Genomic DNA, 25256 nt, shown 5'->3' on the forward strand with positions numbered 1-25256 from the left:
CACTTACGCTGATAACACTACTGGAAATGCGATGGCCCAAATAATATTCAGGAGATGACGGAAAGCCCAAACTGACAGACCCATCTCCTAGCTGTGCCACGCCTGTTTCAACTTACAGTCCTATATCCACATGGGTCGTAAAAGTTGTTAATAAACATGATAAACAATTTTCCCTGCCCTAATTGAGTCCACTGCCACGGTTTGGTGAAAGAAAATGTCTTTATTCGCCCGAAGCACAGGGGCTGAGATAACAGTAAAGGGCAGAAACAGGTGCGATGCACGATCGGGGGTACAGTTCTCTCCCTCTCCGCCTCAGCTAATGTGTGCGGTGAGCGTACTGGCGCAAAATGGCTGCCGTGCATCACCCAGGTGGGCGCTACACATTGGTGGTGGGTGAGGTGAGTTCCCACTCATCGCTGTAAAGCACTGTGAGCATTTGTGTTATGACGATTGAGGATTTTTCAACAAATAGACTGAATTTCAAATTAAACTCAATTCACGGAATTGAAAACAAATGGCCATCATGTTCAGTGAGCATTTTTTGCAATTTAATCCACTGATTTTCAATTTCCTGTATTTACTTAGTGAAAATCAACCCTGATGCTGGGCTGCCGCTATTGGCCCCCATGATGTCACATGACCAGGACCTGTTTGCTGGAGAGGAAGGGCTTCATGGCGTTCCCTAAGGCACGGGTGTGGTCCTGGAGGGGGACCTCGGTGCAGGCTGGGGCTGTCAGCTTCCCGTCCCGGATCAGAGCGCAAAGCTGGACCAGCATCCCCTGCAGGGCCCCCCGGTCTGTGGAGCACAGGCCACAACAACACAGCCTGGTCACATGACCAGGGACGGCACTGCATCTTAGACACAGCCTGGCCACATGACCAGGGACGGCACTGCATCTTAGACACAGCCTGGCCACATGACCTAGCAATGACCTGTATCTCAGCCACAGCCTGGTCACATGACCTAGGAGTGAACTGCATCTCAGCCACAGCCTGGTCACATGACCAGGGAAGGCACTGCATCTTAGACACAGCCTGGTCACATGACCAGGGAAGGCACTGCATCTTAGACACAGCCTGGCCACATGACCTAGCAGTGACCTGCATCTCAGCCACAGCCTGGTCACATGACCCAGGAGTGAACTGCATCTCAGCCACAGCCTGGTCACATGACCAGGGAAGGCACTGCATCTTAGACACAGCCTGGTCACATGACCTAGCAGTGAACTGCATCTCAGCCACAGCCTGGTCACATGACCTAGCAGTGAACTGCATCTCAGCCACAGCCTGGTCACATGACCTAGCAGTGAACTGCATCTCAGCCACAGCCTGGTCACATGACCTAGCAGTGAACTGCATCTCAGCCACAGCCTGGTCACATGACCTTGTGTTCAATGACACCTGTACTTTTAACCAGGAGCCAAGCCATATGAAAGAGTTCAGAAGGCAGTTCAGTGCCTCAGTACTGATGCTCATCTTAACCAGGTCGGCTAAATAACAAACCAATCGCGTTCCCTGGGTCGGCGGTTTTCGGAGTTTCGCGACTCTTCCCTCAGGACTCACCCTGGGCGTGGTCCCTCTTCCACTGGGTCACCCAGAACCCCCGAACCTTCACGTCCTTGAAGATCAGAGCGCTCTGGGGGGCAAGGGAGACAGATTGGGGGGGATTTACACCCCTGAGTAAAAATGCAAGCTGTCTGACCTAGGTCAATGCAGGCAGCCAGGTAAGGATAATGCAGCATAATGGTTATTGTTTCAGCTGCAGAACCACCTGAGGCTCCTGGGAGTTTCAGAATAGTGTAAACTGCCAGAAATGAGAGTATTAGAGAGTATTACAATTAGTATAATCCAGAGGTCTTAAATCCTAACCCTAAAATATCTGGATTTGAGAGAGGGAGGCAGGAAAAGAGACAGACAGAGAGAGAGAGATATATCAACAGCTGTACTCCGCCTAGTGGAGAGTTTGTGCGTTGCAGGATCCACTCACCACAGGCACAGTGACGGGCTGTTTGGCCATGCCCCCGTACGTCACCATCGTCCCTCCCGCCCTGGGGAGGAATGACAGGCTTTCATCACGCACATGCACGTATGAACGCATACGCACACACGCACGCACACATGCACACACGCACGCACACACACACGCACGCACACACGCACACACGCACGCACGCACGCATGCACACATACACAAAGGATTCTTTGCACATTTAAGTGCATATTTAAGTATTCTTCGTGCCATGATAAGGACACAAGCGTGGAGCCACAAGTAGCTCTCATCAAATGATGCAGAATCAAACAGAGTGCAGACTTGTGAGTGGGTGGCACTTATACACCAGACGTTACGGTAATCTCCTCCGGCGGTCAGTAAACGTGATTGGATGACAGGACTCACTGTAAGTGGCGGAGCAGCTCTGTAGCAGACTTTCCGCCAACTCCGTTCAGGGCCAGTTTGGGTCGAGGAACTTTCTGGAAAAAGGGGTAAAACAGACAGCCACACTGATGCCCCCCGTGACACAATATATCAATCACTGCGTTTCTCCCCAGGGCCAAAACCTTTATAACCCAAACGCCGATGATTTCAGTTATTTTTGGTCTGGGCTCAGATTAAGGAGCCGTTTTCAATAAATGAAGCAATCGAATACCGCTGACTGTGGTTGTGTTTGCATCTTCAGTTCCATTGTCAACAGGTCAATTAATTAAAGAAACAAGACCAGGTCAAAACCTAGTATATGGCTGGACCGAACCGGCCGACCAATGGTGTAACTTCACCACTCAGTGACTCAGTCACAGACATTCGCTGCGGTCCAGCCAAAAAGGTAGGATGATGCAAAATCCCTGGATGTAAAAATTACTCCAGAAAAAAAGAAATAAAATTCCAATAACTGGAGATTAATAACTACTCTCCTTCATAAACAAAATATGATAGGTTAATTTAAAAAGATAACTCGGATGAAAACTCTAACTCGGATGAACGTGTTGTCCAGGGTACCTCTCCAATAACATTAAAAAATGCCCCCGCCCCTGCCCCCGCCCCCGCCCCCGCCCAACCCCTGCCCCGACCCCCCGCCCCCGCCCCCGCCCCCGCCCAACGGACCTTAAAGATCTCTTTTATCTGCGGCTTCCGCAGAGCCTCCTCCGTGATCACATGACCAGCGCCCAGCGCCTGCAGGTTCTCCGTCAGCTGCTGCAGGTCCGGTCTGTGGAGGGAGCGTAAACACATACAGCACACGCGCATATATGTACACGCATACACACCATATATACACGCACACATGTATCTATATACATCTATATACATCCATATATACGCATACACATGCATACACACCATATATACACGCACACATGTATCTATATACATGCATATACACGCATACACACCATATATACACGCACACATGTATCTATATACATGCATATATACGCATACATATGTATACACACCATATATACATGCGCACATATATCTATATACATCTATATACATGCATATATACGCATACACTTGGTCACCTGCACAAGGGCACCCTGTTGTTGTTTTTGATATCTGTTTCATTACATTACAGGCATTTAGCAAAAGTTCTTATCCAGAGCGACTTGCACAACTGTTACATAGCATTTATACAGCATCCATTTATACAGCTGGATGTATACTGAAGCAATGCAGGTTAAGTACCTTGGTCAAGGGTGCAACGGCAGTGTTCTACCTGGGAATCGAACCTATGATCTTTTGATTACAAGACCAGCTCCTTACACGTTACACTACACGTTTTTGATACCATGTTGATGTTTTTGACACCTGTCTCGGACCATGTTGATGGTTCTGATACCTGTCTCGGACCATGTTGATGGTTCTGATACCTGTCTCAGACCACGTTGATGGTTCTGATACCTGTCTCGGACCACGTTGATGGTGTGGACGCCTCGTGCCGCTGCGATCTGGATGACCGCCTGGCCGACGCCGCTGTTAGCTGCGTTCTGGATCACAGAGTCACCTGTGCACAGGTGAGAGGAGAGGGCAGGTGAGCACAGAGCGATCTGACGCACCTGCTCTCTAAGAGATTTATTTAACAACAACACAATCCCATCCTGCCCAGCTTCTGGCCCTTAAGCCAGAGCACAGCGACAGCATCTTAAAAGCACAGAACAGCTTGAATTTGCACATTCAGGCAACCAAAATGATGATCAATATTCTAGATATGTATTTGTATGTTCTTATGTCCTAGATGAGCTGAATGGCCTATTCTCATTATATGTTATTATAGCCCTAACCTCTGATCTTCCAGGACTTGTTTTGTACCCCTGAACCTACATTCTAAAGTTCTAGTCCCCAGTGGCCCCCCACGTTAGTTTCGGGGGTTACCTGGTTTTAGGGCCTCGAAGTCAGACAGCATTCTGAAGGCGGTGCAGGGGTTCACCCCCAGCGTGGCTGCTGCCATCAGCGGGATGTCATTGGGCACTGGGGTCAGGACCTCTTCACCGAACACTGCGGCCGTCCGCCACGTGCCTGTCCAAAAAATAAAAAATAAAAAACACTATCAGAGGCGGGACAGAAGCTCAATAGTACGCAAATATTTTCTTCAAAAATGATTACAGGATACAGTAAAACAGTGACTTACCAAGTCCAGCGTCCCTTGGAATCACCCAATCACCAGCTCTCAGGGTGGTCACCTGACTCCCAACCTCCAGGACCACACCCACCCCTTCATTCCCGCCCACTGCGGGGAGGTCCGGCAATACAGCATAAGTTCCTGTGCACGGCGGGAGAGGAACACTGTCAGTCATTCCTGTCAGTCAATTAATTAATTTTTACGGTTTACTGAACAGTATTTTCCAGACATACGAACAGTCTGTGAATCTCCGTGAATGTTCCTCCCCGATGTTCACCTTGAACCATGTTGATGTCAGAGGGGTTAATGGGAGCCGCCATCATCTTCACCAGCACGCTCTTCTCATCCAAAGCGGGAAGTTCCATACTCTCCAACCTGCGCAGTGACGCAACACAACGTTCTTACCACCTCGCATCCGGCAGTGCGTGGCATTACATTAGTTTAACACTCTTATCCAGGCTCACAATTTGGGGAAAAACAAGTGCATCCACCTGATTCGTATGAGCAACAGTGCCAAATCTGGCTAACAACATTTCCAGACCAGTGAGCGTTAATGCAACATATACGGAGGGGGCATGCCTTATCAATGTATGGCCATCGTGTGGCCGTCAGCACATTGAAACAGCTATGGCTCCGCGAGGCAGTTGTCAAAACTTTGTTAGAGGTGCAACGTTTGTAAGCGAAGCAGTTATTGCGACTCCTGCCGAGGAAATTAGAATGACGCCAAGTAAATGCGTGCACAAACGAGAAGCAGCATGCAAGGACGCCGCCTCCAAACTAATGGCCTCTTGTGACACTTCTTATTAAAACCGGGGTTGCTAGACTTACTGAACGACTTGGGCTGGATCTCCATGGTTCCTGTAGAGAAGCGCCCTGCAGGCAGAGACCGACGCGGCCGACGAGTACCTCGCCGTCAGTGGCCGTCTACAGGAGCTCCGTTCTGGCGAACGTCGCGCGCTACACGCCGTGACCAACGTTCTGCACAGCGCGCCACCTGTCACCCCAATTCTTTTGACCAGCAGCCCTACGTGGCGTGGAAGGTCCATTTTCAATAATTTGTTTTGAGGGTCATTCCCCTTGAACGCTAAACGATTATCAGTAACGTCTGAGCTGTTGTCTCAGCGCGAGCTGGGAGCTGCCATGTTTACCGTAAGTCTACAAATAGAAGAGAATAATTTTTATTATGTTTTATTTCCGCCTGCGCGTCACTGATCTTTTTAAAAATTGAAATAAGGTTTGAGTCGCACATTAAATGCATATATTTATTTATTTATTATTTGTAAATTATAACATTATCTTATCTTCCATAAGTGTTGGTTTTATCGTTTATAACATGCCATAGTCTATAAACATACACTATATAACACTATTTATCAAAATCGATCCTGGTGTCCCCTGCTAATGCTGGGTTTCGTTCCAATTTTATCAAGATGCTAATTTTAATCATGTGGTTTTCATGTGTAAAGGGATTATTTACCTTCTTAGAAACATTGACCACTGGGTGGCGATATTTTATCAAGCAACAACAAACGGATCCTTCGACTAAACGCTGCGTTAGACTCTTCTGTGGCAGACGATTCTATTTTAAACCACGCGATTGATGAAAACTGAATTCTCAGGAACGCGCGTCCTTCTTTGGTGAATGAAATACGACACAGTTCCAGTCACCGGCTGATCATTATCTTACACTACACTACTGCCCTCTACATTCACAAAAAAGATGAAAAAAGTAATAAATAAACCACAAACACTTTCGTTTACTTATATTTTTATTTATAAAGTCAGAAGTAACAATAAATTACACAATAATTTACAACTTTTTGTAATGTAAGTTTTCCTCTTCAAAATACTTGCAATAACTTTCAAAATTCAAAAGAGAACAAGACAGAGGGGAAATGTTGTACCCCTCCGGTCCGGCAGGGCAGTAGCAGAGTCCGGTATTAAATCAAGGAGCACTCCACTAAGTTTGGAGTTCTAAACACTCTATAGGCAACTGCTTTTGACAGCATACAAAGCTGGTTTAACAAAAAAACCCAGTTACCAAACACTTAGCCCTTTTGTTCAGTAGCACTGCAGCCAGTGGCGCCCTATTGGGGGCTTTCCAAGGGCCAAGACTGACAGGGGCCCTCAGAGAGAGGGGGGGGCTGGGTGCCTCAATGTTAGATCTTTTCACAGGGCCCAAAATCCCATGAAACACCCCTCCCTTAAGCTACCATGTCATTTGACTTTATTTACACAATAAGACACGTTTCTGCTGAACAGCCATGATGCACAGCCGATAGATAAGCAAGGATCATAGTTTTGAACTTTCACCTTAAAAAAAATATATATCATTTAAACACCCCACAACCCTCTGTTGATTTGGCATAACACAATTTGTTTGATTCAGGCCTGTATACAAAATTAAATTCCTCATTCTGGAGGGGGGGGGGGCATATAAATACTACAAATCCAAACTTATCACAACAACTGACCACAACTCAAAACAGTTACCCATTTCTAGCCAAATTAACCCCCATCCACACGCACATAAACATTTCCCTTCCCATCTTCCACCACCACACATCTATTTTCCCAGCCGGCTATTAGTTCATAAAAAAAATAAATATCTGTAAAAATAGGCCACAATGAAATCAGCTCCAGGCGCAGTGCATTTGGGTATTTCTGAAAATACACTAATTATCTTCTTAGTGAAGCAGAATGTAGAAAACGCTTCCCTCAGCAGGCACGGATCGGTGGGAAGGGGGGGGGGGGGAAGAGAATCACCTCAGGTGACCTTTCCCATGAGCCACCGCTCCCGAGCCTGCCGAGCATTGTTCTGTGTACGAGAGCTTCCAGAGGTTTCAGGTCCGCAGGTCGCCGATCGAGCCGCTGCCTCCACAGGCAGAGAGTCAGACCATCCTCTCAGTGGGAGGGGGGAGAGGGGGGAGAGGGGGGAGAGGGTGGAGAGGGGGGCCCTTGGCCTCAGCGCTCAATCGCTAAGCGCGGTCGTCACGACAAATCAGAGCCTGCAGTCAAACCATCATCCAGTGTGGCACACACAGGATTCATCCACTCTTCAGTAGTATCGAAATTGGGATCAAATCGGAGATCACGCCTCCTTAAGCAGTAGACCCAGGAATCCCCACCCCCCCCCAAAATTCTTATCATTCAATTCCCCCAAATCACCACTTAATTAGCACAGACCCCCCCCCCCAACTCACGCACTCATCTCACACGGTCACCCAGGGCAACGAGCTGACCTGACAGCCACAGATCTGCCCGCACATTCTTCACCCAAACACAGCTCCTCTGAGCACAAATACGACAAACGACAAAAAAACAAAAACAACAAAAGAACATTCATGTTTGCATAATTCCTTTCTTCTGAAATGAACATTTCAATAAAGAAAAACATTCTCTCCTCTCCTCAAAGTAATAGAATCATCATCATCTGCGGATTCCCTTTCCAAGGCAACCAGGGAGCCCTCCGGCCACCAGGGGGCGCCAGAGAGCGGCGGTCAGCAGGGGTTAGGGCTCTGAGGCCTGTCTGTCCTGCAGAAGGGTGCTGTGCTGCTTGCACAGGCATCAGAACGCTGCAGCAACGTTACAGCAACGTTACAGGAACGCTGAGAGGACGTCAGTTTCACAGACTGGCATGATTCCAACGTCCACAGTGCATGGCCTCCAGTGGCCATTTAGCAAAGAGGAACTGGAGAAAGTATAACTACAAGGTTTCCACACAGACACAGACACACACACACACACACTTCATTGCATTACTAGTCAGTCAAAATTCTACCTGTAACCTGACTACTGCTCCCAAACCATTTTCCAAAGGGGAGGAGTTAACAGAGAGCAGCAGGTTTCCAGGCCCCTGATTCCATACAGATGCTGTTGGGCCCCGAGGGGCCCGGACTCTGTTCATTAAAGATGCACCAGCACCACAAAACACAGAGCAGGAGCCGGTGTGTGTGTGCATGTGAGCATGTTCCTGCACACGCGTGTGTGTATGCATGTTTCTGCACACGCGTGTGTGTATGTATGTCCCTGCACATGCGTGTGTGTATGCATGTTTCTGCACACGCGTGTGTGTGTGTATGTATGTCCCTGCATACGCGTGTGTGTATGCATGTTTCTACACACGTGTGTGTGTATGTATGTGCCTGCACACGCGTATGTGAGCATGTTTCTGCACACGCGTGTGTGTATGCATGTTTCTGCACACGCGTGTGTGTATGTATGTCCCTGCACACGCGTGTGTGTGTATGCATGTCCCTGCACACGCGTGTGTGTGTATGCATGTTCCTGCACACGCGTGTGTGTGTATGCATGTTCCTGCACACGCGTGTGCGCGCAGCCCCATCACGTGTCCCAGTCCCACTCTCGGCAGGCGATCTGCACCAGGCGCAGCTCCAGCGCGGCGGCGTCGGGGCGCTCCTGCGGATTGGCCGAGAGCATGTCCCGGATCAGCTGCCTCATGGCGGCGCTCATGCTCTTCTTGCGGGCCGGGATGAGCAGCTCCAGTTTGGGGTTCCCCAGCAGCGCCTCCCCCAGGGGCACGATGTCCGAGCCCTGCTGCACGTACCCCCCCAGCAGCTCCTTCTGCGTCTCCGCGTCCACGAAGGTGATGCGCTCCACCATGGCCCAGATGATCACGCCCAGCGCGAAGATGTCCGCCTTGGCCGTGTACTGCCCCTCCCACACCTCGGGCGCCATGTAGAAGTCCGTCCCGCACGCCGTCGACAGGAAGCACTTGTTGACGCTGGCGGGCTCTTCCGGGTTCAGGCCCGACGTGGAGCAGACCTGAGAGAATCGGAGTGTGAGAATGCGTAATGAGTGTGTGTGCGTGTGAGAGATTGTGTGTGTGTGTGTGTGTGTGTGTGTGTGTGTGAGAGAGACAGAGAGTGTGTGTGTGTGTGTGTGTGCGTGCGTGTGAGAGTGTGTGTGTGTGTGTGTGTGTGTGTGTGTGTGAGAGAGAGACAGAGAGTGTGTGTGTGTATGTGTGTGAGAGAGACAGAGAGTGTGTGTGTGTGTGTGTGTATGTGTGTGAGAGAGACAGAGAGTGTGTGTGTGTGTGTGTGTGTGTATGTGTGTGAGAGAGACAGAGAGTGTGTGTGTGTGTGTGTGTGTGTATGAGTGAGTGCTCCTGTGTTAAGTGTGTACTGTACCGTGTGAGGGAAGATGCTTAACTAAAATCAGGGTTTTTTTTTCATGCCCTTCAGAGCAGAAGCGTACTCAGGTGATGCGTCAGTCGGACCCTCACCTTGCTGAGGCCGAAGTCGGCCACCTTGAGGGTGGGGTCGGGGCCGCCGGCGGGGGTGCGGTCCTGGCAGATCAGGATGTTGTCGGGCTTGAGGTCGCGGTGGATGATCTGGTTCTTGTGCAGGAAGGCCAGCGCGCTGCCCAGCTGCAGCATGAAGCTGGTGTTGGTGCGGCGGCTGGGTTTCCGTGACAACAGGTACGCGTTCATGTCCCCCCCGTCGCAGAAGTCCATGACGAACCACAGGTAGTACGCACAGCGGGGGTCAAAGGTTATCTCACCCTTCAGCGACGTCTCCACCAGCTGGGCACAGGGAGGAACAAGAGACAGGGAATTAGTTGGGGGTGGGGGGCTGGCAGGGTGTGGGGTGGGGGGGAATGGGGGGCGCTTAACAGGGTGTGGCAGTGGGGGGGTGGGGGCGTGGCAAGGTGTGGCAGAGAGGGGTGGGGCTTGGCAGGGTGTGGAGTGGGGGTGGGAGGGTGTGGCATGGGGAGTGGGGCTTGGCAGGGAGTGGCAGTGGGGGTGGGGCATGTCCCATGGGCAGGATGATGTGGCAGAATGTGTGACAGTGGTGGGGTGTGGCAGTGGAGGTTGTGGCTTTGGGGACGTGGCCTTTGGGGGGCGTGGCGCATACCTCCAGGTAGAGGGGGGAGCTGCAGCCATGGCTGAGGCTCTGTGCCAGGACGTCCCGCTGCAGGACGCACTCCTCCAGGTGGATGATGTTGGGGTGCTGGCTCTGGATGCTGCTGAGGGCCCAGAACTCCCGCAGCGCCAGCTCCACGTTTTCGGGCGCCTGGCACCGGATCCTCTTCGCGCGCCCCCCTGCTCCGCGCCACGCCTCGTACACCACCCCGTACGTGCCCCGCCCCACCTCCTGGAGCAGCTCGTACTTGGGCTGGCTGCTCACCATCGTCTGCCCACCTCTCCGCAGCCTGGGGGGGGGCAATTGCAAGGGGTACAGCCCAAAACAGAGCTCCACCTACACTCTCAGCATAAGCCAATGTGTTCACCAGGACAGTGTACCCTGCAGACAGAACGGCTGATTCTAACACTTCCCCGCATTCCTACCGACTCTCTTATAAAAATGAATTCATTTTTTGCAGTTATCTCTGCCCTTATTTCCTGATGAGCAGTAGTGACTACATGTGAAAAGTGCTTATGCATTCAGGTGGAATCTGTCATGTTAGCGAACAACGAGCCTGCTGGGAACGTAGCGTCACTGTCACGTTGGTGGCGCCACGCATGCGTAATCAAAGCAGGCTAGGCGCGCAAGCGACTTACCTGACCTACAGGTAAGCGGTGATGGTCACATGGGCTGACATGTATCCTGGTCAAGAACCACGCCGCAGTTTCCCCCGCATACTCGAGACAGACTGGGCATCTAACTGCCGGGGATTACTTTTTAACCCGGATCAAACGCACTCCTTTTTTTTCTCGCTGTAAGATTGGCTGTGCGGTCGACCGTGGACAGTAATTCAGGTGACTGCTGTTAAATATTTTCCAGAGTCCTGAGATATTATATGAATGATCTCCACGTGCCCAAACTCACCGCCCCAGGGCAAGCACTTCTCTGATGGGGAGGAATACGCTCGCTTTCAGTTTCTCCTAGATGTCATTATCCAATACTGTAACGGTCTGGGTAAAATGTTACGCAAAAACATGATTTTCAAATCACTCCGAGTTTGTCCCCGAACTTCTCATATTTTGACAGCCTGCACGAACTGATCACGCACGTCACGTGGACGGATAGCTAGCAGACATGCGTGTCCGTTTCCCCCACGGACGAGGCGAGCTAAAGGTTAGCACTTTAAGGCAGCAGGCGTTCGCTTCTCAGCGCCCTGCACGAGGGATTAACTGATGTGACATATCAGGCTTTACCGCCCGAGTCATTCCTGGCACAAGCGGTGTCGAAAAAAAAATATGGAGGGCGTTGTATAATGATCACGTTTGCATGCAAGTCAGAGCTGGACTGTTTACTGACATGTAACTGACAGCCTGGAATTAGCTGGCTTTATTGCTCAGTTAAAACAGCAAGGGTGTCTTCAACAGCTTGTTACCCAATATCTAGAAACGAAACGCATCTTACAAAAGTACATAGATCGCAAACTAGCCTGTGAATTAAAGTTATTATCTCGCCCAGGTTTCGATTACCCAGAAAGCAAGAGTACGCAGCTAGTTCCCTAGTCATCATAAACTTTCCAGTGGCAGAACTCGCCCATAAACCTCCATAAAATCTCCCTGGTCGTGTTTCCTTAGACAGCAAATATCCGCTCGTCAACTTCTGCGGGGAACGCAACTATCTAGATACCTAAACTGACGTCTAGATATCCAATATCACCAGTCAGGTAACATATAGGCTGTTAAAGAGAAGGTAGTTAGCTAAAGGTAAAGCGTGACATCGCTGTGTATGAAAGTTAGCCGTCTTGCTAGGGAAGCATTGCACATAACCAGGTAGCATTAGCTACAGCAGCAGCAGCTGGCTAGCAAGCTCCAAACACAACAATGCCATGCTTTCACTCTTAATGGTCAAACGCCCATAGTTAGCCAACTGACAGCTGCAGTTAAACGTCGCGACATTTGCTTTAGTTAACACGCATTTTTATTAGGCACAGACGCAAGAATAACCTATTTTTCGTTTGGACTTCATGCCGCCCGTCGCTCAGTCGACATCTGTCAGTTCTTCAAACCGCAACAAAAAGCAGGAGAACATAAGAGAAAGCGGCGAATCGTAGGTCCAGCGTTCATTGCCCTAAAAACACTCTTTCAGTCAGACTTCGGATCGTGCTTTTATGCCCAGCGTGTCAGGTGGTAAAAACACCAAGACCACAACCACAGAGTCAAAGAAGCGAGGAAAAAACACCCACCTGTCGCGTGGAATCACCTTTCCTTTACAGCCACATTCGGTGCCTTTTCTGGCAGCCACATTGTTCGCGCCCACCACGCGCGCCCACGCGCCGTTTCTGCGCGAGTCCGAGCCACGAGCGCGAGAACCGAGTTGCCAGGTTTGCGCTAACAACGCACCCAAATAAAATAATCCCCGCTTTGAATATAGTCGGTCCAATTTTTTTCCAGTTTTTTCATGCCCCCATTTTTTTTTCAAACAATACCTCAACTGATATATAACGTCGGACGTACACGTACTCTTCTCTCGTACAAATTCCATACTTGAGAAACATGTTATTTAGCCAAAACAAAAAAGAAAACGCAATCTGGCAACCAGATTTCAGACACTCTTTGGCGCGAGCTGGTGGATGAATTCCCCAGCACGCGCACACCCAAGACAAGATTCGCAACTGCCTGCAAACTGGGGAAACACTGCCCCCTTCCCTTTTCTTGTAATTGATTTTTTATTTTTATTTTTTATTTTCAAAGGCGGCCGATAAAGGTAACACCATTCACCTTTTCCTATTTTCCTCCACTAAGGCCCTATGGGCCTTCAGGCACGTAGATTTAAGGTTAAGCCAAGGAACCATACTAATCGTTTTATGTGCCTTTATGAATATGAGAACTGATGCAGGATGTCCACCTGAACACGTGTTTTGCTGAAAATATTCCTATTTTAAATGAGAGATAAAAATAAATTGTGGTAATTTTTGGTGTACAGTAGGCCTGTACTCCTTACGTGGGATAATTACAAGCCATCCTGCTGGTGAATGACTGATGTGAATGAAATCACAGTGGATGTCCCAAATGCCTAAGATTTAAATAAAAGAAGACAATGACTATGCTAAAATGTAATACTGTCATACGTTTATTAACTAGGAAGGAAATGTTGGATATTTTCACAAGACAAAACATTCTTGGTCACAGTTCTGTTTGTAATACATGCTTCACAGAATTATAAAACAAATGTAAAACTATCACAAATTCCACCCCGATCAGGTTGTAACACAAGGGGGGGGGGGGTTGGGGTGTGGTTACCAACAGAGTCTAAAAAGATCAATTCCCCAAAAGTGGGAGTTTTCACAAAGAAACCTTTGGTTTACAGCAGTAAATGTAGCTACATTCGTCGGTCACTTATATACAATCTTTTTTTCTTTTTTTTTTGGATTTATTATATTAGCGATTTCACACCAAGAAAAGTCACAACCACAGAATGAAATGTCTCATTAAAGAACAGAATGGATACAAAAAACAAATAAAAAAAAGAGTACCGATGAAAACAAAGTGTAGACACAGGTAGCCTACGCGAAGGCTGACGCGTAAGAACCCGCCGCTCCGTCCTTGTGCTTCCCGTGAACGCCCTGAGGTCAGCACAGAGTGAAAACTTTGGGTTGCGTAGTGATTTTTTTTTGTTTTTCCCTTTAAAGCTGAGGATTTGACCTGCTCCGGCTCTCGCACTCAAAATCTGAAAAAAAGTTGTGCTCGCGACTCCCGCGCGACACCCGCGCGCCACCACAAGACAGGAAACCCACAGCGGAGAAGACACCAACCATGGGCAATCTGGTTTGCATATTAGTCTTCCGCTATCTATTTCAGGGAGGGAGACTAGATTAGCAACCTATCAGTCGCAAGAAAAAACCCTGTCGAGGAATCGAAGGAAACACTGCGCAGGAGACTGGAGAATGTTTTGTTAAAAAGCTGTTCCACTTTATAGTTAAAGTTTGCCCGGGAAGGGTACAAGGTGATACCAAAATTTTAAAAAAGTCTCTTAGTCTAAAACTGCACTTATACCCTCTGATTTTCCAACCAAGTTTCACTAGATTACAAAGAAGGGAAAAAACGAAAGAGCGGAAAATATTTGATTATTCTATTACTGTGGCAGAATTTTGCAGCTGCGTTTTGAATTTCAGCACAATTCTCCAGGTGCCTGCAGGTTTCAGCAACGACCGAAAACGTACTCAGCTGTTACCACTTCCTGTTGTGCACAATGACATTGCTGACTCAAGATGATCTTTTTCGATTCAGGTCAGCACTGCTTCATTACTCAAAAAGAAGTACCTCTTCTGTCAATCAAATCACATGGAGGAATTGTACCAGGAACACAAATGGAGGAATTGTGTTCCTGGTACAATATTTACTCACATGTGTAGTTTGGACAAGGAGGGGCTTGAGGGTTTTAAATGAACTATTCAAAAACAATTAAAACAACCCCAGTATCACCCAAATGAGTAGCATAGAAAATTTCTCCCGGTAACAAAATTAAAAAGTTTGCTGCCATCATGAAATCGCTGGTTACTTATCTGACAAAAGACAAGCAGGGTTCTGCTCATGCCAGTAAAAACCTGGATCATGTGATATTTCACAAGTGTTTCTGTATGTTACAACTGAGCATGCTGGGAGTATACTGGCAAAAAGGGTACAACTGTGCTAGGCTACATCCAGGTCAAGAGGTAAACAACGTGGGGCGCTAGCTGTTCTTCACATGTGCATCTTTCTCTTTTCTACACAAACAAACTGCATCTATTACCCACAACGCACCTCTTTAGAAATATAAAATGTTAGCTGAAACAAGAAAAAAAAAAAAAAAACTACAATCCTAGGAAAAAAAAAGCAGACAGTGCATTAAAATCCACCAGATGAGACTGGAGAGGACTCAGTGTCACTTGCCTGTTGCTTAAATTAAGAAACAAACCAGAAGCAAAAACATCCTGAGGTAGACTTGTATAGATTGTGTACAAGCATTTCATCTTGTATTTCCGTGATAAAAAGGATAAAAACCCCACCACCCCAACACAATGACAGGGAACAGTAACGACAGGGCAGGGGGGAGACCAGTGTGTCTGGCTGTTAAAAAAGCAAGTCGACCTGACCTGACAGCAAGACTGCTTCAAATGCAAAATGAAAGCATCACTCAACGGGCAGCAGCGTAGCATGAAGAATGTCAGCCAGACTCACACAAAGTGCGAGCAGGCGGCCATTTTGACTGCACTTAAAGATGCGACCAGCACAAATGAGTAAGTTATCACTGGTTCCCCCTTCCTTTGTTCCTTAATAAGAAAACTACTCTGTTCTAACCCCCTAACTAACTACAAAGATTACAGAGAAGAAGAAGAAGAAAAAAAATCATCATATAATTATATCACAGTAGTATATGTACATTAATATCCAGGAGAACGGTGCAACATTCACCAGGACAAGTCTCAGGCCCACTCAACTCTGCCCCCCTCCCTGCATGAAACACACCTTCTTGGAAACAGAAAGAGTCTTATAAGGAGTCCATTATTTTTCTCATGAATACTGGCATCTGGGGAAAAATTTAGAAAAATATATAGAAGATCCGCCCCTCTCTGCTCTGTTCAATGAGAGATGCACAGGTTACTGGTGAAATGACCCATACAAGTACATATAGCAACCAAAAAAAAGTTATTAATCTTGCTGTCAGTGTGACTTCACTAATGAAGAACAAGGACTTGTAACGCAGACATTATTGAGAAAGGGGAGCTTATGGACTTTATGGACTTTATTTCTCAAGACAACACTGTTTCTGCGGGGGTGAAAGCACGTCCCCACCAAGCCAAACGCCATGTCCCCACATGACACTGTGCTTCGCTAACAGGGCGCTAACATTACACAGTGCTACGCTAACAGAGCGCTAACATTACACTGTGCTATGCTAACAGAGTGCTAACATTACACTGTGATTCGCTAACAGAGCGCTAACATTACACAGTGCTACGCTAACAGAGCGCTAACATTACACTGTGCTTCGCTAACAGAGCGCTAACATTACACTGTGCTTCGCTAACAGAGCGCTAACATTACACTGTGCTTCGCTAACAGAGCGCTAACATTACACAGTGCTACGCTAACAGAGCGCTAACATTACACTGTGCTTCGCTAACAGAGTGCTAACATTACACTGTGCTATGCTAACAGAGCGCTAACATTACACTGTGCTATGCTAACAGAGCGCTAACATTACACTGTGCTTCGCTAACAGAGCGCTAACATTACACTGTGCTATGCTAACAGAGCGCTAACATTACACTGTGCTACGCTAACAGAGCGCTAACATTGCAGAGCTTCCTCCTGAGACTGGCAGAGCCCTGCTGACAGTTGCACCTTCTCTTTAAAAAAATATTGTGTAAAATTAGGGCATGATTCTGATGGTTCCCCCCCCCCATATCTCTGAGTAAACAAAATGATTATTCTTCCCTCCTTTTGAGAGATTATAGCCAGAGCTGTGAGCAGGGTGGGAGAGAGGGGACTGGGGCATCACGTCCCTATCACCGTTTATAAAGTCCAGGGTCCACCTGTACACCACTTTACCAAAAAGGCCGAGTCTCATCTCCTTTTACCAGAGTAAAATTTAAATAACCGTGGCATTTAACAAATTCATTTCATACGGCCTAACTCAGTTTACAATGCAGACAGTGTATTATGCACTAGGCTTTGCGTCATTAATGCCAGTATGAAATGATCACGGCTTCTGTTGATATGGCCAATCTAGGCTTCAAATGATAGCCACTGTACCGTTGGTGCAACATCTCCATGCAGTTCTGATTCAGACCAGCAGGGGGAGCTACATACACACTGGGCCTATAATGGTACGTCCACAGTCCTGGTTTCAATCATAGGTCGTTAATGGCCATTGCCTCCACCCTCCTCCCCTGCTAACTTAAACCCCGCCCTCCCCTCCATAAACCCCACCCCAATCCCATCGGACAATCTGAAATATTCCCTGAGTTTATCAGATTCACGATTCCTGAGAAACAAACCCCCCCCAGCTGCAGTCAATAAGGATCTTCTAGTAGATCGATCTCTCAAATTTACAAAGATATGGAACAAATAGCCATTCATTTAAAGGATAAAAATAATCATAATAATAACAGTACTAATACAAATAAAACAAAACAAAATGCATCTTACACGCGATTAGTGCAGAGTAACATTGCATTGGTTTTCGCATAGATATAGGGAAGGTTTTTTTTTTATTTTTTTAACAAGACTCCCAATCTAAGGGAAGCCATTGTAGATTGCAGGAAAATTAAACCACACACATCACATTTAGGCTAAACAAATCAAATCAAATCAAAAACGGCAACAGGATAAAATCAAGGCAGCCCTGGAAATGAGATATAGGGGTAGCCAATCAGGAGGCAGACTGAGGCGATGTAGCGAATCGAAACGCGGAGAAGCTGTGATGAGTATCTGCTACAAATAAATACTAAGGATGATTTAAAAGGCTTTATAACAATTATACATATATATTAAATGGGTGGAAAGTCTGTCAGCTTCTCCTGTAAAACGGGAGAAATGGCTGATTTAGTTGCTAGGCTACGTACACCGCCCTTAGGGGAGATCTCTCTGTGTCACTGAGAGAACAAGAGAGAGAGACGATGGCCAGGTTCAACAAACATTTCAAGTCCTTAACTTTGAAAAACAATTAAAAGTGAGAATGATTCCTCTATGTCACAGAGTTCTGCGAGTCCAGCGATCGCTAAAACCTTCCTGCCACAATCAAATTTCTGAAAAAAAAGTGTGAAGCTTCGGTATGATTGTAAGTCAAAGTTGTGGACAAATGTTGATTGAATACAGGCCCATGTCTTACTAAGTCACTAAAAAATGCACACCGCTGCGTGTCCAGCTCCCAGCCTCCTCCTGAACCACACCTGATTCTGCTGAAAGGGTCTACAGCTCAAACACGCATCCCCCGGGATCTGCGTTCAGACGAGAAACTAAAATATTTCAGCCGATCTGGAATTTAGAAGAATTAAAAAGGGAAGCTGTGAAATTTAAAACGATTTTCTCAAGCTTTTTTGTTAACCCAATAAAGCCTCATGTGACGTTAAATGGCAATTTGGCCAGGGTGCGGTAAAATGGAAAATTTAGCAGAGAGGCTCATGGGAGCTGAGGTCCAGAGCTTGTGATATGACGTACGATTATCAAACCCAGGACTTCAGCTCCCATGTGCCTTTGTGCCTTCTGACCATACACCTGGAGAGTGTTTATAGTCTGAATTTAAAAAATGTATGGATTTATATATTTATACTGTACATGCACGTAGACACGTGTGTGTGTGTGTGTCTACATGCACGTGTGTGCAAGAGAGAGAACGAGAGACTGTGTGGGTGTATATCTTTGCACGCTTGCATGCGAGTGTGTGTGACTGTGTGTGTTTGTCTGCAACCGTTTGTACCTGTCCATATTGTTCTTAAGTGGGTTAAGGCATTTCTTTTTGAGCTGAATTCGACCTTTTTGAGCTGAATCTGACTCGCAGAGCTGCTGGGCTCTCTGGTGCAGACCTGGTGTGGTAGAGGAGGAGCAGTGGGAGTGTAGAGCACAGCGTTGGGCGTACACACACAATCCCCTGCAGCATGGCCCTGGCTGCAGCCAGCTCGGGTTGGAACATTCATTTGGCCCCGTACAATCTAAACAACAATCCACTGCAATGACTGGCAGCTGCCAAAAAAACCATGCAGTGGATTTTAGGCTAATCCCTGCAATCCCTTAACCATCCATCCAACCCCACCCCCCCCCCCCCACCAACTCGATTCCCTCCCCAACGTGCCCCGCCCTTTTCTGCATCCACCCCCCCCCCTTCACCCCCACAAAAATTTTTTCCAAATCACATTCATCAACAGAGAAGCAGAAGCAGGATCTCTCCCGTCTCTCTCTGCCCTGGTCATTAAACTGAGAGTGCAACAGTCAGGAACTGGGAAGCTCGTCATAAACGCTGTAATTACCCCTGTCCACCCCGCAAACCGACGCCAAAACTAGCGAGGCCAATCCCTCTGCAGCAGACTTACGGACAAAAAAGATTTAAAAAGCAACAGCTAACAGTTTTCCCCCCGTTACATGAAACCCAAAGTCATCCTCCCCCCCCTCCCGCCCAACATAAAAGAAACACTCGTAATGATGGCAAAGCTAAATTGTAGTATTGTAATTAAAAAATAATAAAAAAAGACGAAGATGCTCTTTGATTGTTTCGGTACGAATCTAAGACACTTATCCGCGAAAGACATGGAAAGTCATCGATATGTATCACAACATTAAGGTGGAAGAGGTTGATTATTACTATATATATATATCGCGATACAGAAACTTGAATCCATCGTTCCATTATCTTCTAAAAACTTCCTGAGTGCAGCAGAGCTATATTCCTGACTGTTTCACCATCAAAAAGTAAAATAATATTCTTTTTTTTTCTCTTGCTGATCATTATAAACCTGAGGTAATCCCAAAAAAGCAGCTATAAGGATTGGTAGGAACTTGTGGTTGTCTCCAGTAAAACCGTTTGATTGGTCTTCATCTTCCTTCCTGGCTCCGCCCCCCCGCCCCCCTTAACCCCGCCCACAAATTGGCTTCTCCTTCAATCAGAGCTCTCTGGAGGCAAGGGGGCGTGGCTCTGCTCTTCCTCATCCCCCTTCAAGGAGGCGGGCTTTCCCTGAGAGCTGGGCGATGATTGCTGTGCTTTGATTGGACAGTTGGCCACCATGTGTGCGATGCTCTGGCAGTAATGGCACTTTTTGGGCTGGGGGGGCAGCTTGCACTCCTTGGCGTGGTGGTCCAGTCCTCCGCAGTTGTAGCACCTACAAGGGAAGACATCACAAAAAAAGAGGAACACACTTACTCATCCAGAAGTATTACACATGTTGTGATTCCCACGTCACATTGAGAAGCTTGTAACTTAAGTGGTTGCAAGTTTAATTCCCTGGTGGGGCACTGCCACTGAAGCAGGGACTGAACCAGAATTGCTGTACCTAATATCCAACTGTATAAATTGATTGCATAAAAAAGAAACTTGTGTAAGTCACTCACTGTATGAGAGTAAGTCACAGTAAGTCATGTGCTCCAGAACCAGGATACTATAAAAATATGTTGCACTTTCCAAGTGTAGGTAGGGGGTGGGGGGGGGGTGCATGTTATACCCCTGTGTTTTTTGGGGGTTTTTTTAGAACTTAAATATTTGACAAAACCAGATCCTCTGATGCTATTAAAACTTAGGTTTGTTAAAAGCAGTTCTTGTTCGGCCTAAATGTTGTGCCAATGTTGGCTGACATTTTGAGATTCAAAGAGAGGATCTTTTATTACTGCTGCTAATGTCAGTTAAATTGTTAATCTTGCAGTACAAACAAAACCAGCTACAGGGAGCTGCTGGTCCTGGCAAAACTGCAGTGTACTCTGTATGCCACAAGAGGGCAGTGTGCCTCCATCGAGTTAATGCCACAAGCTCTGTAAGACGGTACCCTGTTAGCTGACTAAGGAGAAAAGCCTTTGTCTCAACAGGTTGGCGTAACATATAATTGAGCTATAAGTGAAATGCATGGTTTTAAATGCCGTGATGCACACAGGACTAAATGAAGAGGCACAGGGGTGACCTGTCCTGTGCTACAGCCCCATGTCACAGGGAGCTCTTTAGAGGCGGAAGGCCCGATGACCTGACCGCGTTCTCTAAAGCGGCGCATTTTAGGCGCAGTCCGCGCTGATAAACCCGCCCTGGACACCAGCTGCACCCCCTCGTGTACCGCGGGATCCGCTCATAAAAACGCAGCCTGTCCGCATTTCAGAGCGTATCCTGCAAACAACAATACCGTTCGCTGGAGGAACATCTGCTGTCCGCTGCTATTGATTATTCAGATGATTAATTGCAGTGCTTTTTCGAACACAGAAAAACAAACTCAATTTAAAGGCAAACTCGTGCTCCCCGCTCTTCGGTTTAAAACCTGGGGCGACGCCTCTGACCAGCACCACGGTCCTTGTTGTTTAGGGTCAGAGGAGGACTGTGTGCGTACATGTGAAGGGGACTGCAGGAGTACAACCCCCTCAACATGCCTACCACACCTTCAGCACACCTGTGACTGAAACAGGGAACGAGTTCAAAAACGTTGTCAGGATGTTGCCAAAACGTTATTGTGGCAACCTTGCAACGTGAGGGAAATGGAGTGAGTCAATCCTGTCCTACACTTTCAGACCTGTGACTTCAGGTGATGTATGTACACACAAATGATTTATATTTCCTGTGGGTATTTTAAATGTGCTGCAGGTAGTTGGTAAGCCTCAGTTTCCTCTATTTAATGCTGTTGATTTCTTAAGCCAGGGTATGTTGTGATGTGTGCTGTGACAGATGCTCTGTAAAATGATCTGTAATATAAATGCAGTTGGATCTGATGCCTTGATATCCTACTCTAGCAGTAAATCCCAAACTTGCGTTTCTGAAGGAATACTGTTTCAGTCACACCATTACCCCAAAGAAGGGATTTCTGTCCAGGAGGGAGCGAGGAGAGGAGGGGAAAGAGGGGGAGAAGGATGCAGTGTGGGGGAGAGGATGAGAGAAGGAAGAGAAGGATTAAGGGAGGATGGAGGCAGAGAAGGAGAGGACAAGAGAGAGACAGAGGAAAGGATGAAGAGAAGAAAGGGAAGAACGCAGAATGGGAGAGGATGGACGTTAGACGTCAGTTCAGTTAGCAACCCCACCCCCACCCCCAAACACACACACACACACACACACACACTGCTGAATTGACCAAAAATGCAGATGAGGAAACAGCTCGGGGCCTGGGGGGGGGGGGGGGGTATTGATCTGGGTGCATGTGGAAAGGAACCAGCTCTTTGTCTCAATACTGCAGCGTAACCTCTGAACTATGACCCCCCCCTCCCAACCACCCCCTCCGATCCTCTCCGCACCCTGCCCCCGCCTCCCACTTCCCCACTCATACACACACCCACACACAAAGCACACGCGCGCGCACACACAGCACACTCTGCCGTTTCCATGGCAGCAGTGACCCCTGACCTTTCTCAGGCACCTACATCTGTTATTAATTAAATGGACAGGATCTTTTTTTTTCCTTCCACAGGATGCACAGCACCCATGATGGCGAGGCTATGATATGAAGGTGGGGGTGGAATGAGGGAAAGAAGGATGGAGAGAAAGAGGAAGGAGAGAAAGAGCAGATCAAGCCACCAGAGCAAGACGAGGTGGTGAGAACAGGGCCTTCTAGTCTGTATTGTGACATCATTGTCAGAGAGATGTAAACAAGCTATACAGAGCTCCCTACAGACTAGTGTATATTTATGACATCGTAAGATGTAAAAAGGCAATATAGAGCTAGGCTTGCAAGCATTATAACATCATGCCAGGGATGTAAACAACCAACACACTGCTCCCTCTAGAGTCCAGACTAATCTGTATTATGACATCATAAGAGAAATGTAAACAACAAACACACTGCTTCCTCTAGATTAGTCTCTATTATGACATCATGAGAGAAATGTTTTTAAAAAAGCAACACATTGCTCCCTCTGGGCAAGTATGCCTTATGACATCATAAGAGAGATGTAACCTGGTGGCAAACAGAATGTCCTTCCCAGCAGCTTAGTCTATCAGAAAACACCTACTCCTCCCTCGCTGTGTTTACCAGCCATTACAGGGAGCTGGAGGCCACTCAATACACCTCTACAGTGATGAAACTGCTGAGGGGAGAAAATCCAATGCAGGCCCGCTCACAAGAATGCCAGGCAGAGGAATCAATCACTTTCAATGATCAGAATCCTTGGGACAAAATCAAACACAGAGTCGTGAAATACACACCCCTTTAGAATAACCAATTCGGTGTTAAAGTTCCCCCTCAGAATGAGTGCAGCCAGCTACACAAGCACAGCCTGCTGGAGACAGGGCTGGGCTGGGGCTTCACTGTCAGAGTATGGGGGGGGGCATGGGACTAGGAAAAACAAAAAGAGCCCCTCCTTCCTCTAACGGCAGCGCTCATGCCCTTCAGTGTGACGGGATCACAGCCTCGCTGGACAGAGGGACACACGGTGACACCTCTAACTCCGCCCCTATCGATAAGCGCATATGGGGGAGGGGGTGGGGTGGGGGGATGTGATATCTCCACGGTATAAACCCAGCAGCGGCCCCCACGGATTTAAACAAACTATTGATCCGGGTCACACGTCAGGCCGACCCTGCGTGACCGTAACCAGCTTGTGGAGGGGGGGGGGGGGGGGCTCGGGACAGGGGGTTGGGGGTTGGGGGTTGGGGGATGGGTTAAGGAGAGGAATGACATAACCAGGGGTTTTGCCGCATGCAGTCAAACACACACAGCTTCACTTTCGCCCCACATATCTTTGATTACCTTCGTTCACACACTTTAAGGAACGCACGACTTTGGGGCTAGCGGGAGTCTTATGTGTTGTGAGTGCACTGCGGGTCAGAAGTGTGAAGCCGTGCGTTTTGGGGGCGATATGGGAACCACAGGCACCTCAGGCAGGAGAATAAGGCCATATGTCCAGGAGAGACAGAGAAATGCAGACCTGCGGTCTGAGAAAGCAGTCACACTGACTGCGAGGACAGCAACCTGTGAGTGTGTGTGTGTGTGTGTGTGTGTGTGTAAGTGTGCGTGAGCGTGTGTAAGCGTGTGTAAGAGTATGTGCGTGAGTGTGTGTAAGTGTGTGAGAGTGTGTGTGCATGAGAGTGTGGAAGTGTGTGTGAGTCAGTGTCTGTAAGAGTAGGTGTGTGAGAGTGTGTGAGTGTGTGTGAGAGTGTGAGTGTGTGTGAGAGTGTGTGTGTGTGTGTGTGTGAGAGTGTGTGTGTGTGTGGTGTGTGTGTGTAGGAGAGTGTGAGAGGGTGTGTGTGTAAGTGTATGTGTAAGTGTGTGTAAGTGTGTGTGAGTGTGTGTAAGAGTATGTGTGTGAGTGTAAGTGTGTGAGAGTGTGTGTGCATGAGAGTGTGGGAGTGTGTGTGAGTGTGTGTGTCGTAAGTGTGTGGGTTGTAGTGTGTGTGTTGAGGTGGTGTGTGTGTGTGAGAGTATGTGTGTGAGTGTGTGTGTGTGTGTGTGTGTGAGAGTGTGTGTGTGTGAGAGTATGTGTGTGAGTGTGTGTGTGTGTGTGTGTGTGAGAGTGTGTGTGTGTGAGTGTGTGCGCGCTCACCTGTCCCCCTTGGACCTGCGCTTCTGGACGCTCTTGCCCTTGGGTCTTCTCTCGCTCCCCAGACAGGGGGCGCCGTCGGGTCCGGTCACGCGCAGCGACTCCAGGCCCTTGGCCGACTTCTTAAAGGTGAACTCCACGGCCTCGCCCTCCTTCAGGCTCCGGAAGCCCTCCATGTGCAGCTTGCTCTGCGCGAACAGGACACACACATCTTCCATCAGGATACACACACACACATCTTCAGTCTGGACACACACACACACACACACACACATCTTCCGTCCGGACACACGCACACGTACATCTTCAGTCAGGGAACTACTTCCTGCTCCTCAACAGGGACAATAAAGCTGGCCTCAAACAACTGTGACATCACAAAGGAGTTCCACCAATCATGGAATACATTGGTAACAAACAACAGTACAGCACTGATAGATATGATTGGTGGATATGCTGATGTGCTTGTATTTACCTCTGAAAAAAATTAAGTTGCTCCATTCTATTATCTGAACTGCATATTATACATCCTGCCCCCCCCTCAACAATTCTGCCTGCTTACATACAACTTTCACCCACCGTACACAGAGCAA

The 25256-nt window shown here is 47.8% G+C and overlaps 3 protein-coding genes across 7 annotated transcripts in view; all 3 read right to left on the reverse strand.

Moving 5' to 3' along the window:
• Positions 1-200: 200 nt before the first annotated feature.
• On the reverse strand, positions 201-5778 carry mecr (mitochondrial trans-2-enoyl-CoA reductase). Its single transcript, XM_064344283.1, has 10 exons — positions 5442-5778; positions 4891-4988; positions 4623-4754; positions 4367-4510; positions 3896-3998; positions 3098-3200; positions 2396-2469; positions 1988-2048; positions 1564-1636; positions 201-796 (listed from the first exon to the last, which is right to left on the reverse strand). The coding sequence occupies exons 1-10, from the start codon at positions 5657-5659 to the stop codon at positions 633-635; spliced, it is 1170 nt and encodes a 389-aa protein (XP_064200353.1). The 5' UTR covers positions 5660-5778; the 3' UTR covers positions 201-632.
• A 2803-nt stretch (positions 5779-8581) lies between these two features.
• On the reverse strand, positions 8582-12859 carry LOC135259586 (serine/threonine-protein kinase pdik1l-like). Its single transcript, XM_064344161.1, has 4 exons — positions 12720-12859; positions 10490-10787; positions 9859-10158; positions 8582-9398 (listed from the first exon to the last, which is right to left on the reverse strand). The coding sequence occupies exons 2-4, from the start codon at positions 10763-10765 to the stop codon at positions 8958-8960; spliced, it is 1017 nt and encodes a 338-aa protein (XP_064200231.1). The 5' UTR covers positions 10766-10787; positions 12720-12859; the 3' UTR covers positions 8582-8957.
• A 2444-nt stretch (positions 12860-15303) lies between these two features.
• lin28aa (lin-28 homolog Aa) overlaps positions 15304-25256 on the reverse strand; it is a 35245-nt gene continuing 25292 nt past the window's right edge. For all 5 annotated transcript variants that reach the window (XM_064344499.1, XM_064344413.1, XM_064344675.1 and 2 more), the window contains exons 3-4: positions 24670-24854; positions 15304-20330 (exon numbers count right to left, since the gene is read on the reverse strand). In XM_064344499.1, the coding sequence (XP_064200569.1) occupies positions 20111-20330; positions 24670-24854 (405 nt within the window). In that variant the 3' untranslated portion in view covers positions 15304-20110. The remainder of the gene's footprint in view (positions 20331-24669; positions 24855-25256) is intronic.

Source organism: Anguilla rostrata, chromosome 1 (genome assembly GCF_018555375.3).
Source record: "Anguilla rostrata isolate EN2019 chromosome 1, ASM1855537v3, whole genome shotgun sequence".
NCBI lineage: Eukaryota > Metazoa > Chordata > Actinopteri > Anguilliformes > Anguillidae > Anguilla > Anguilla rostrata.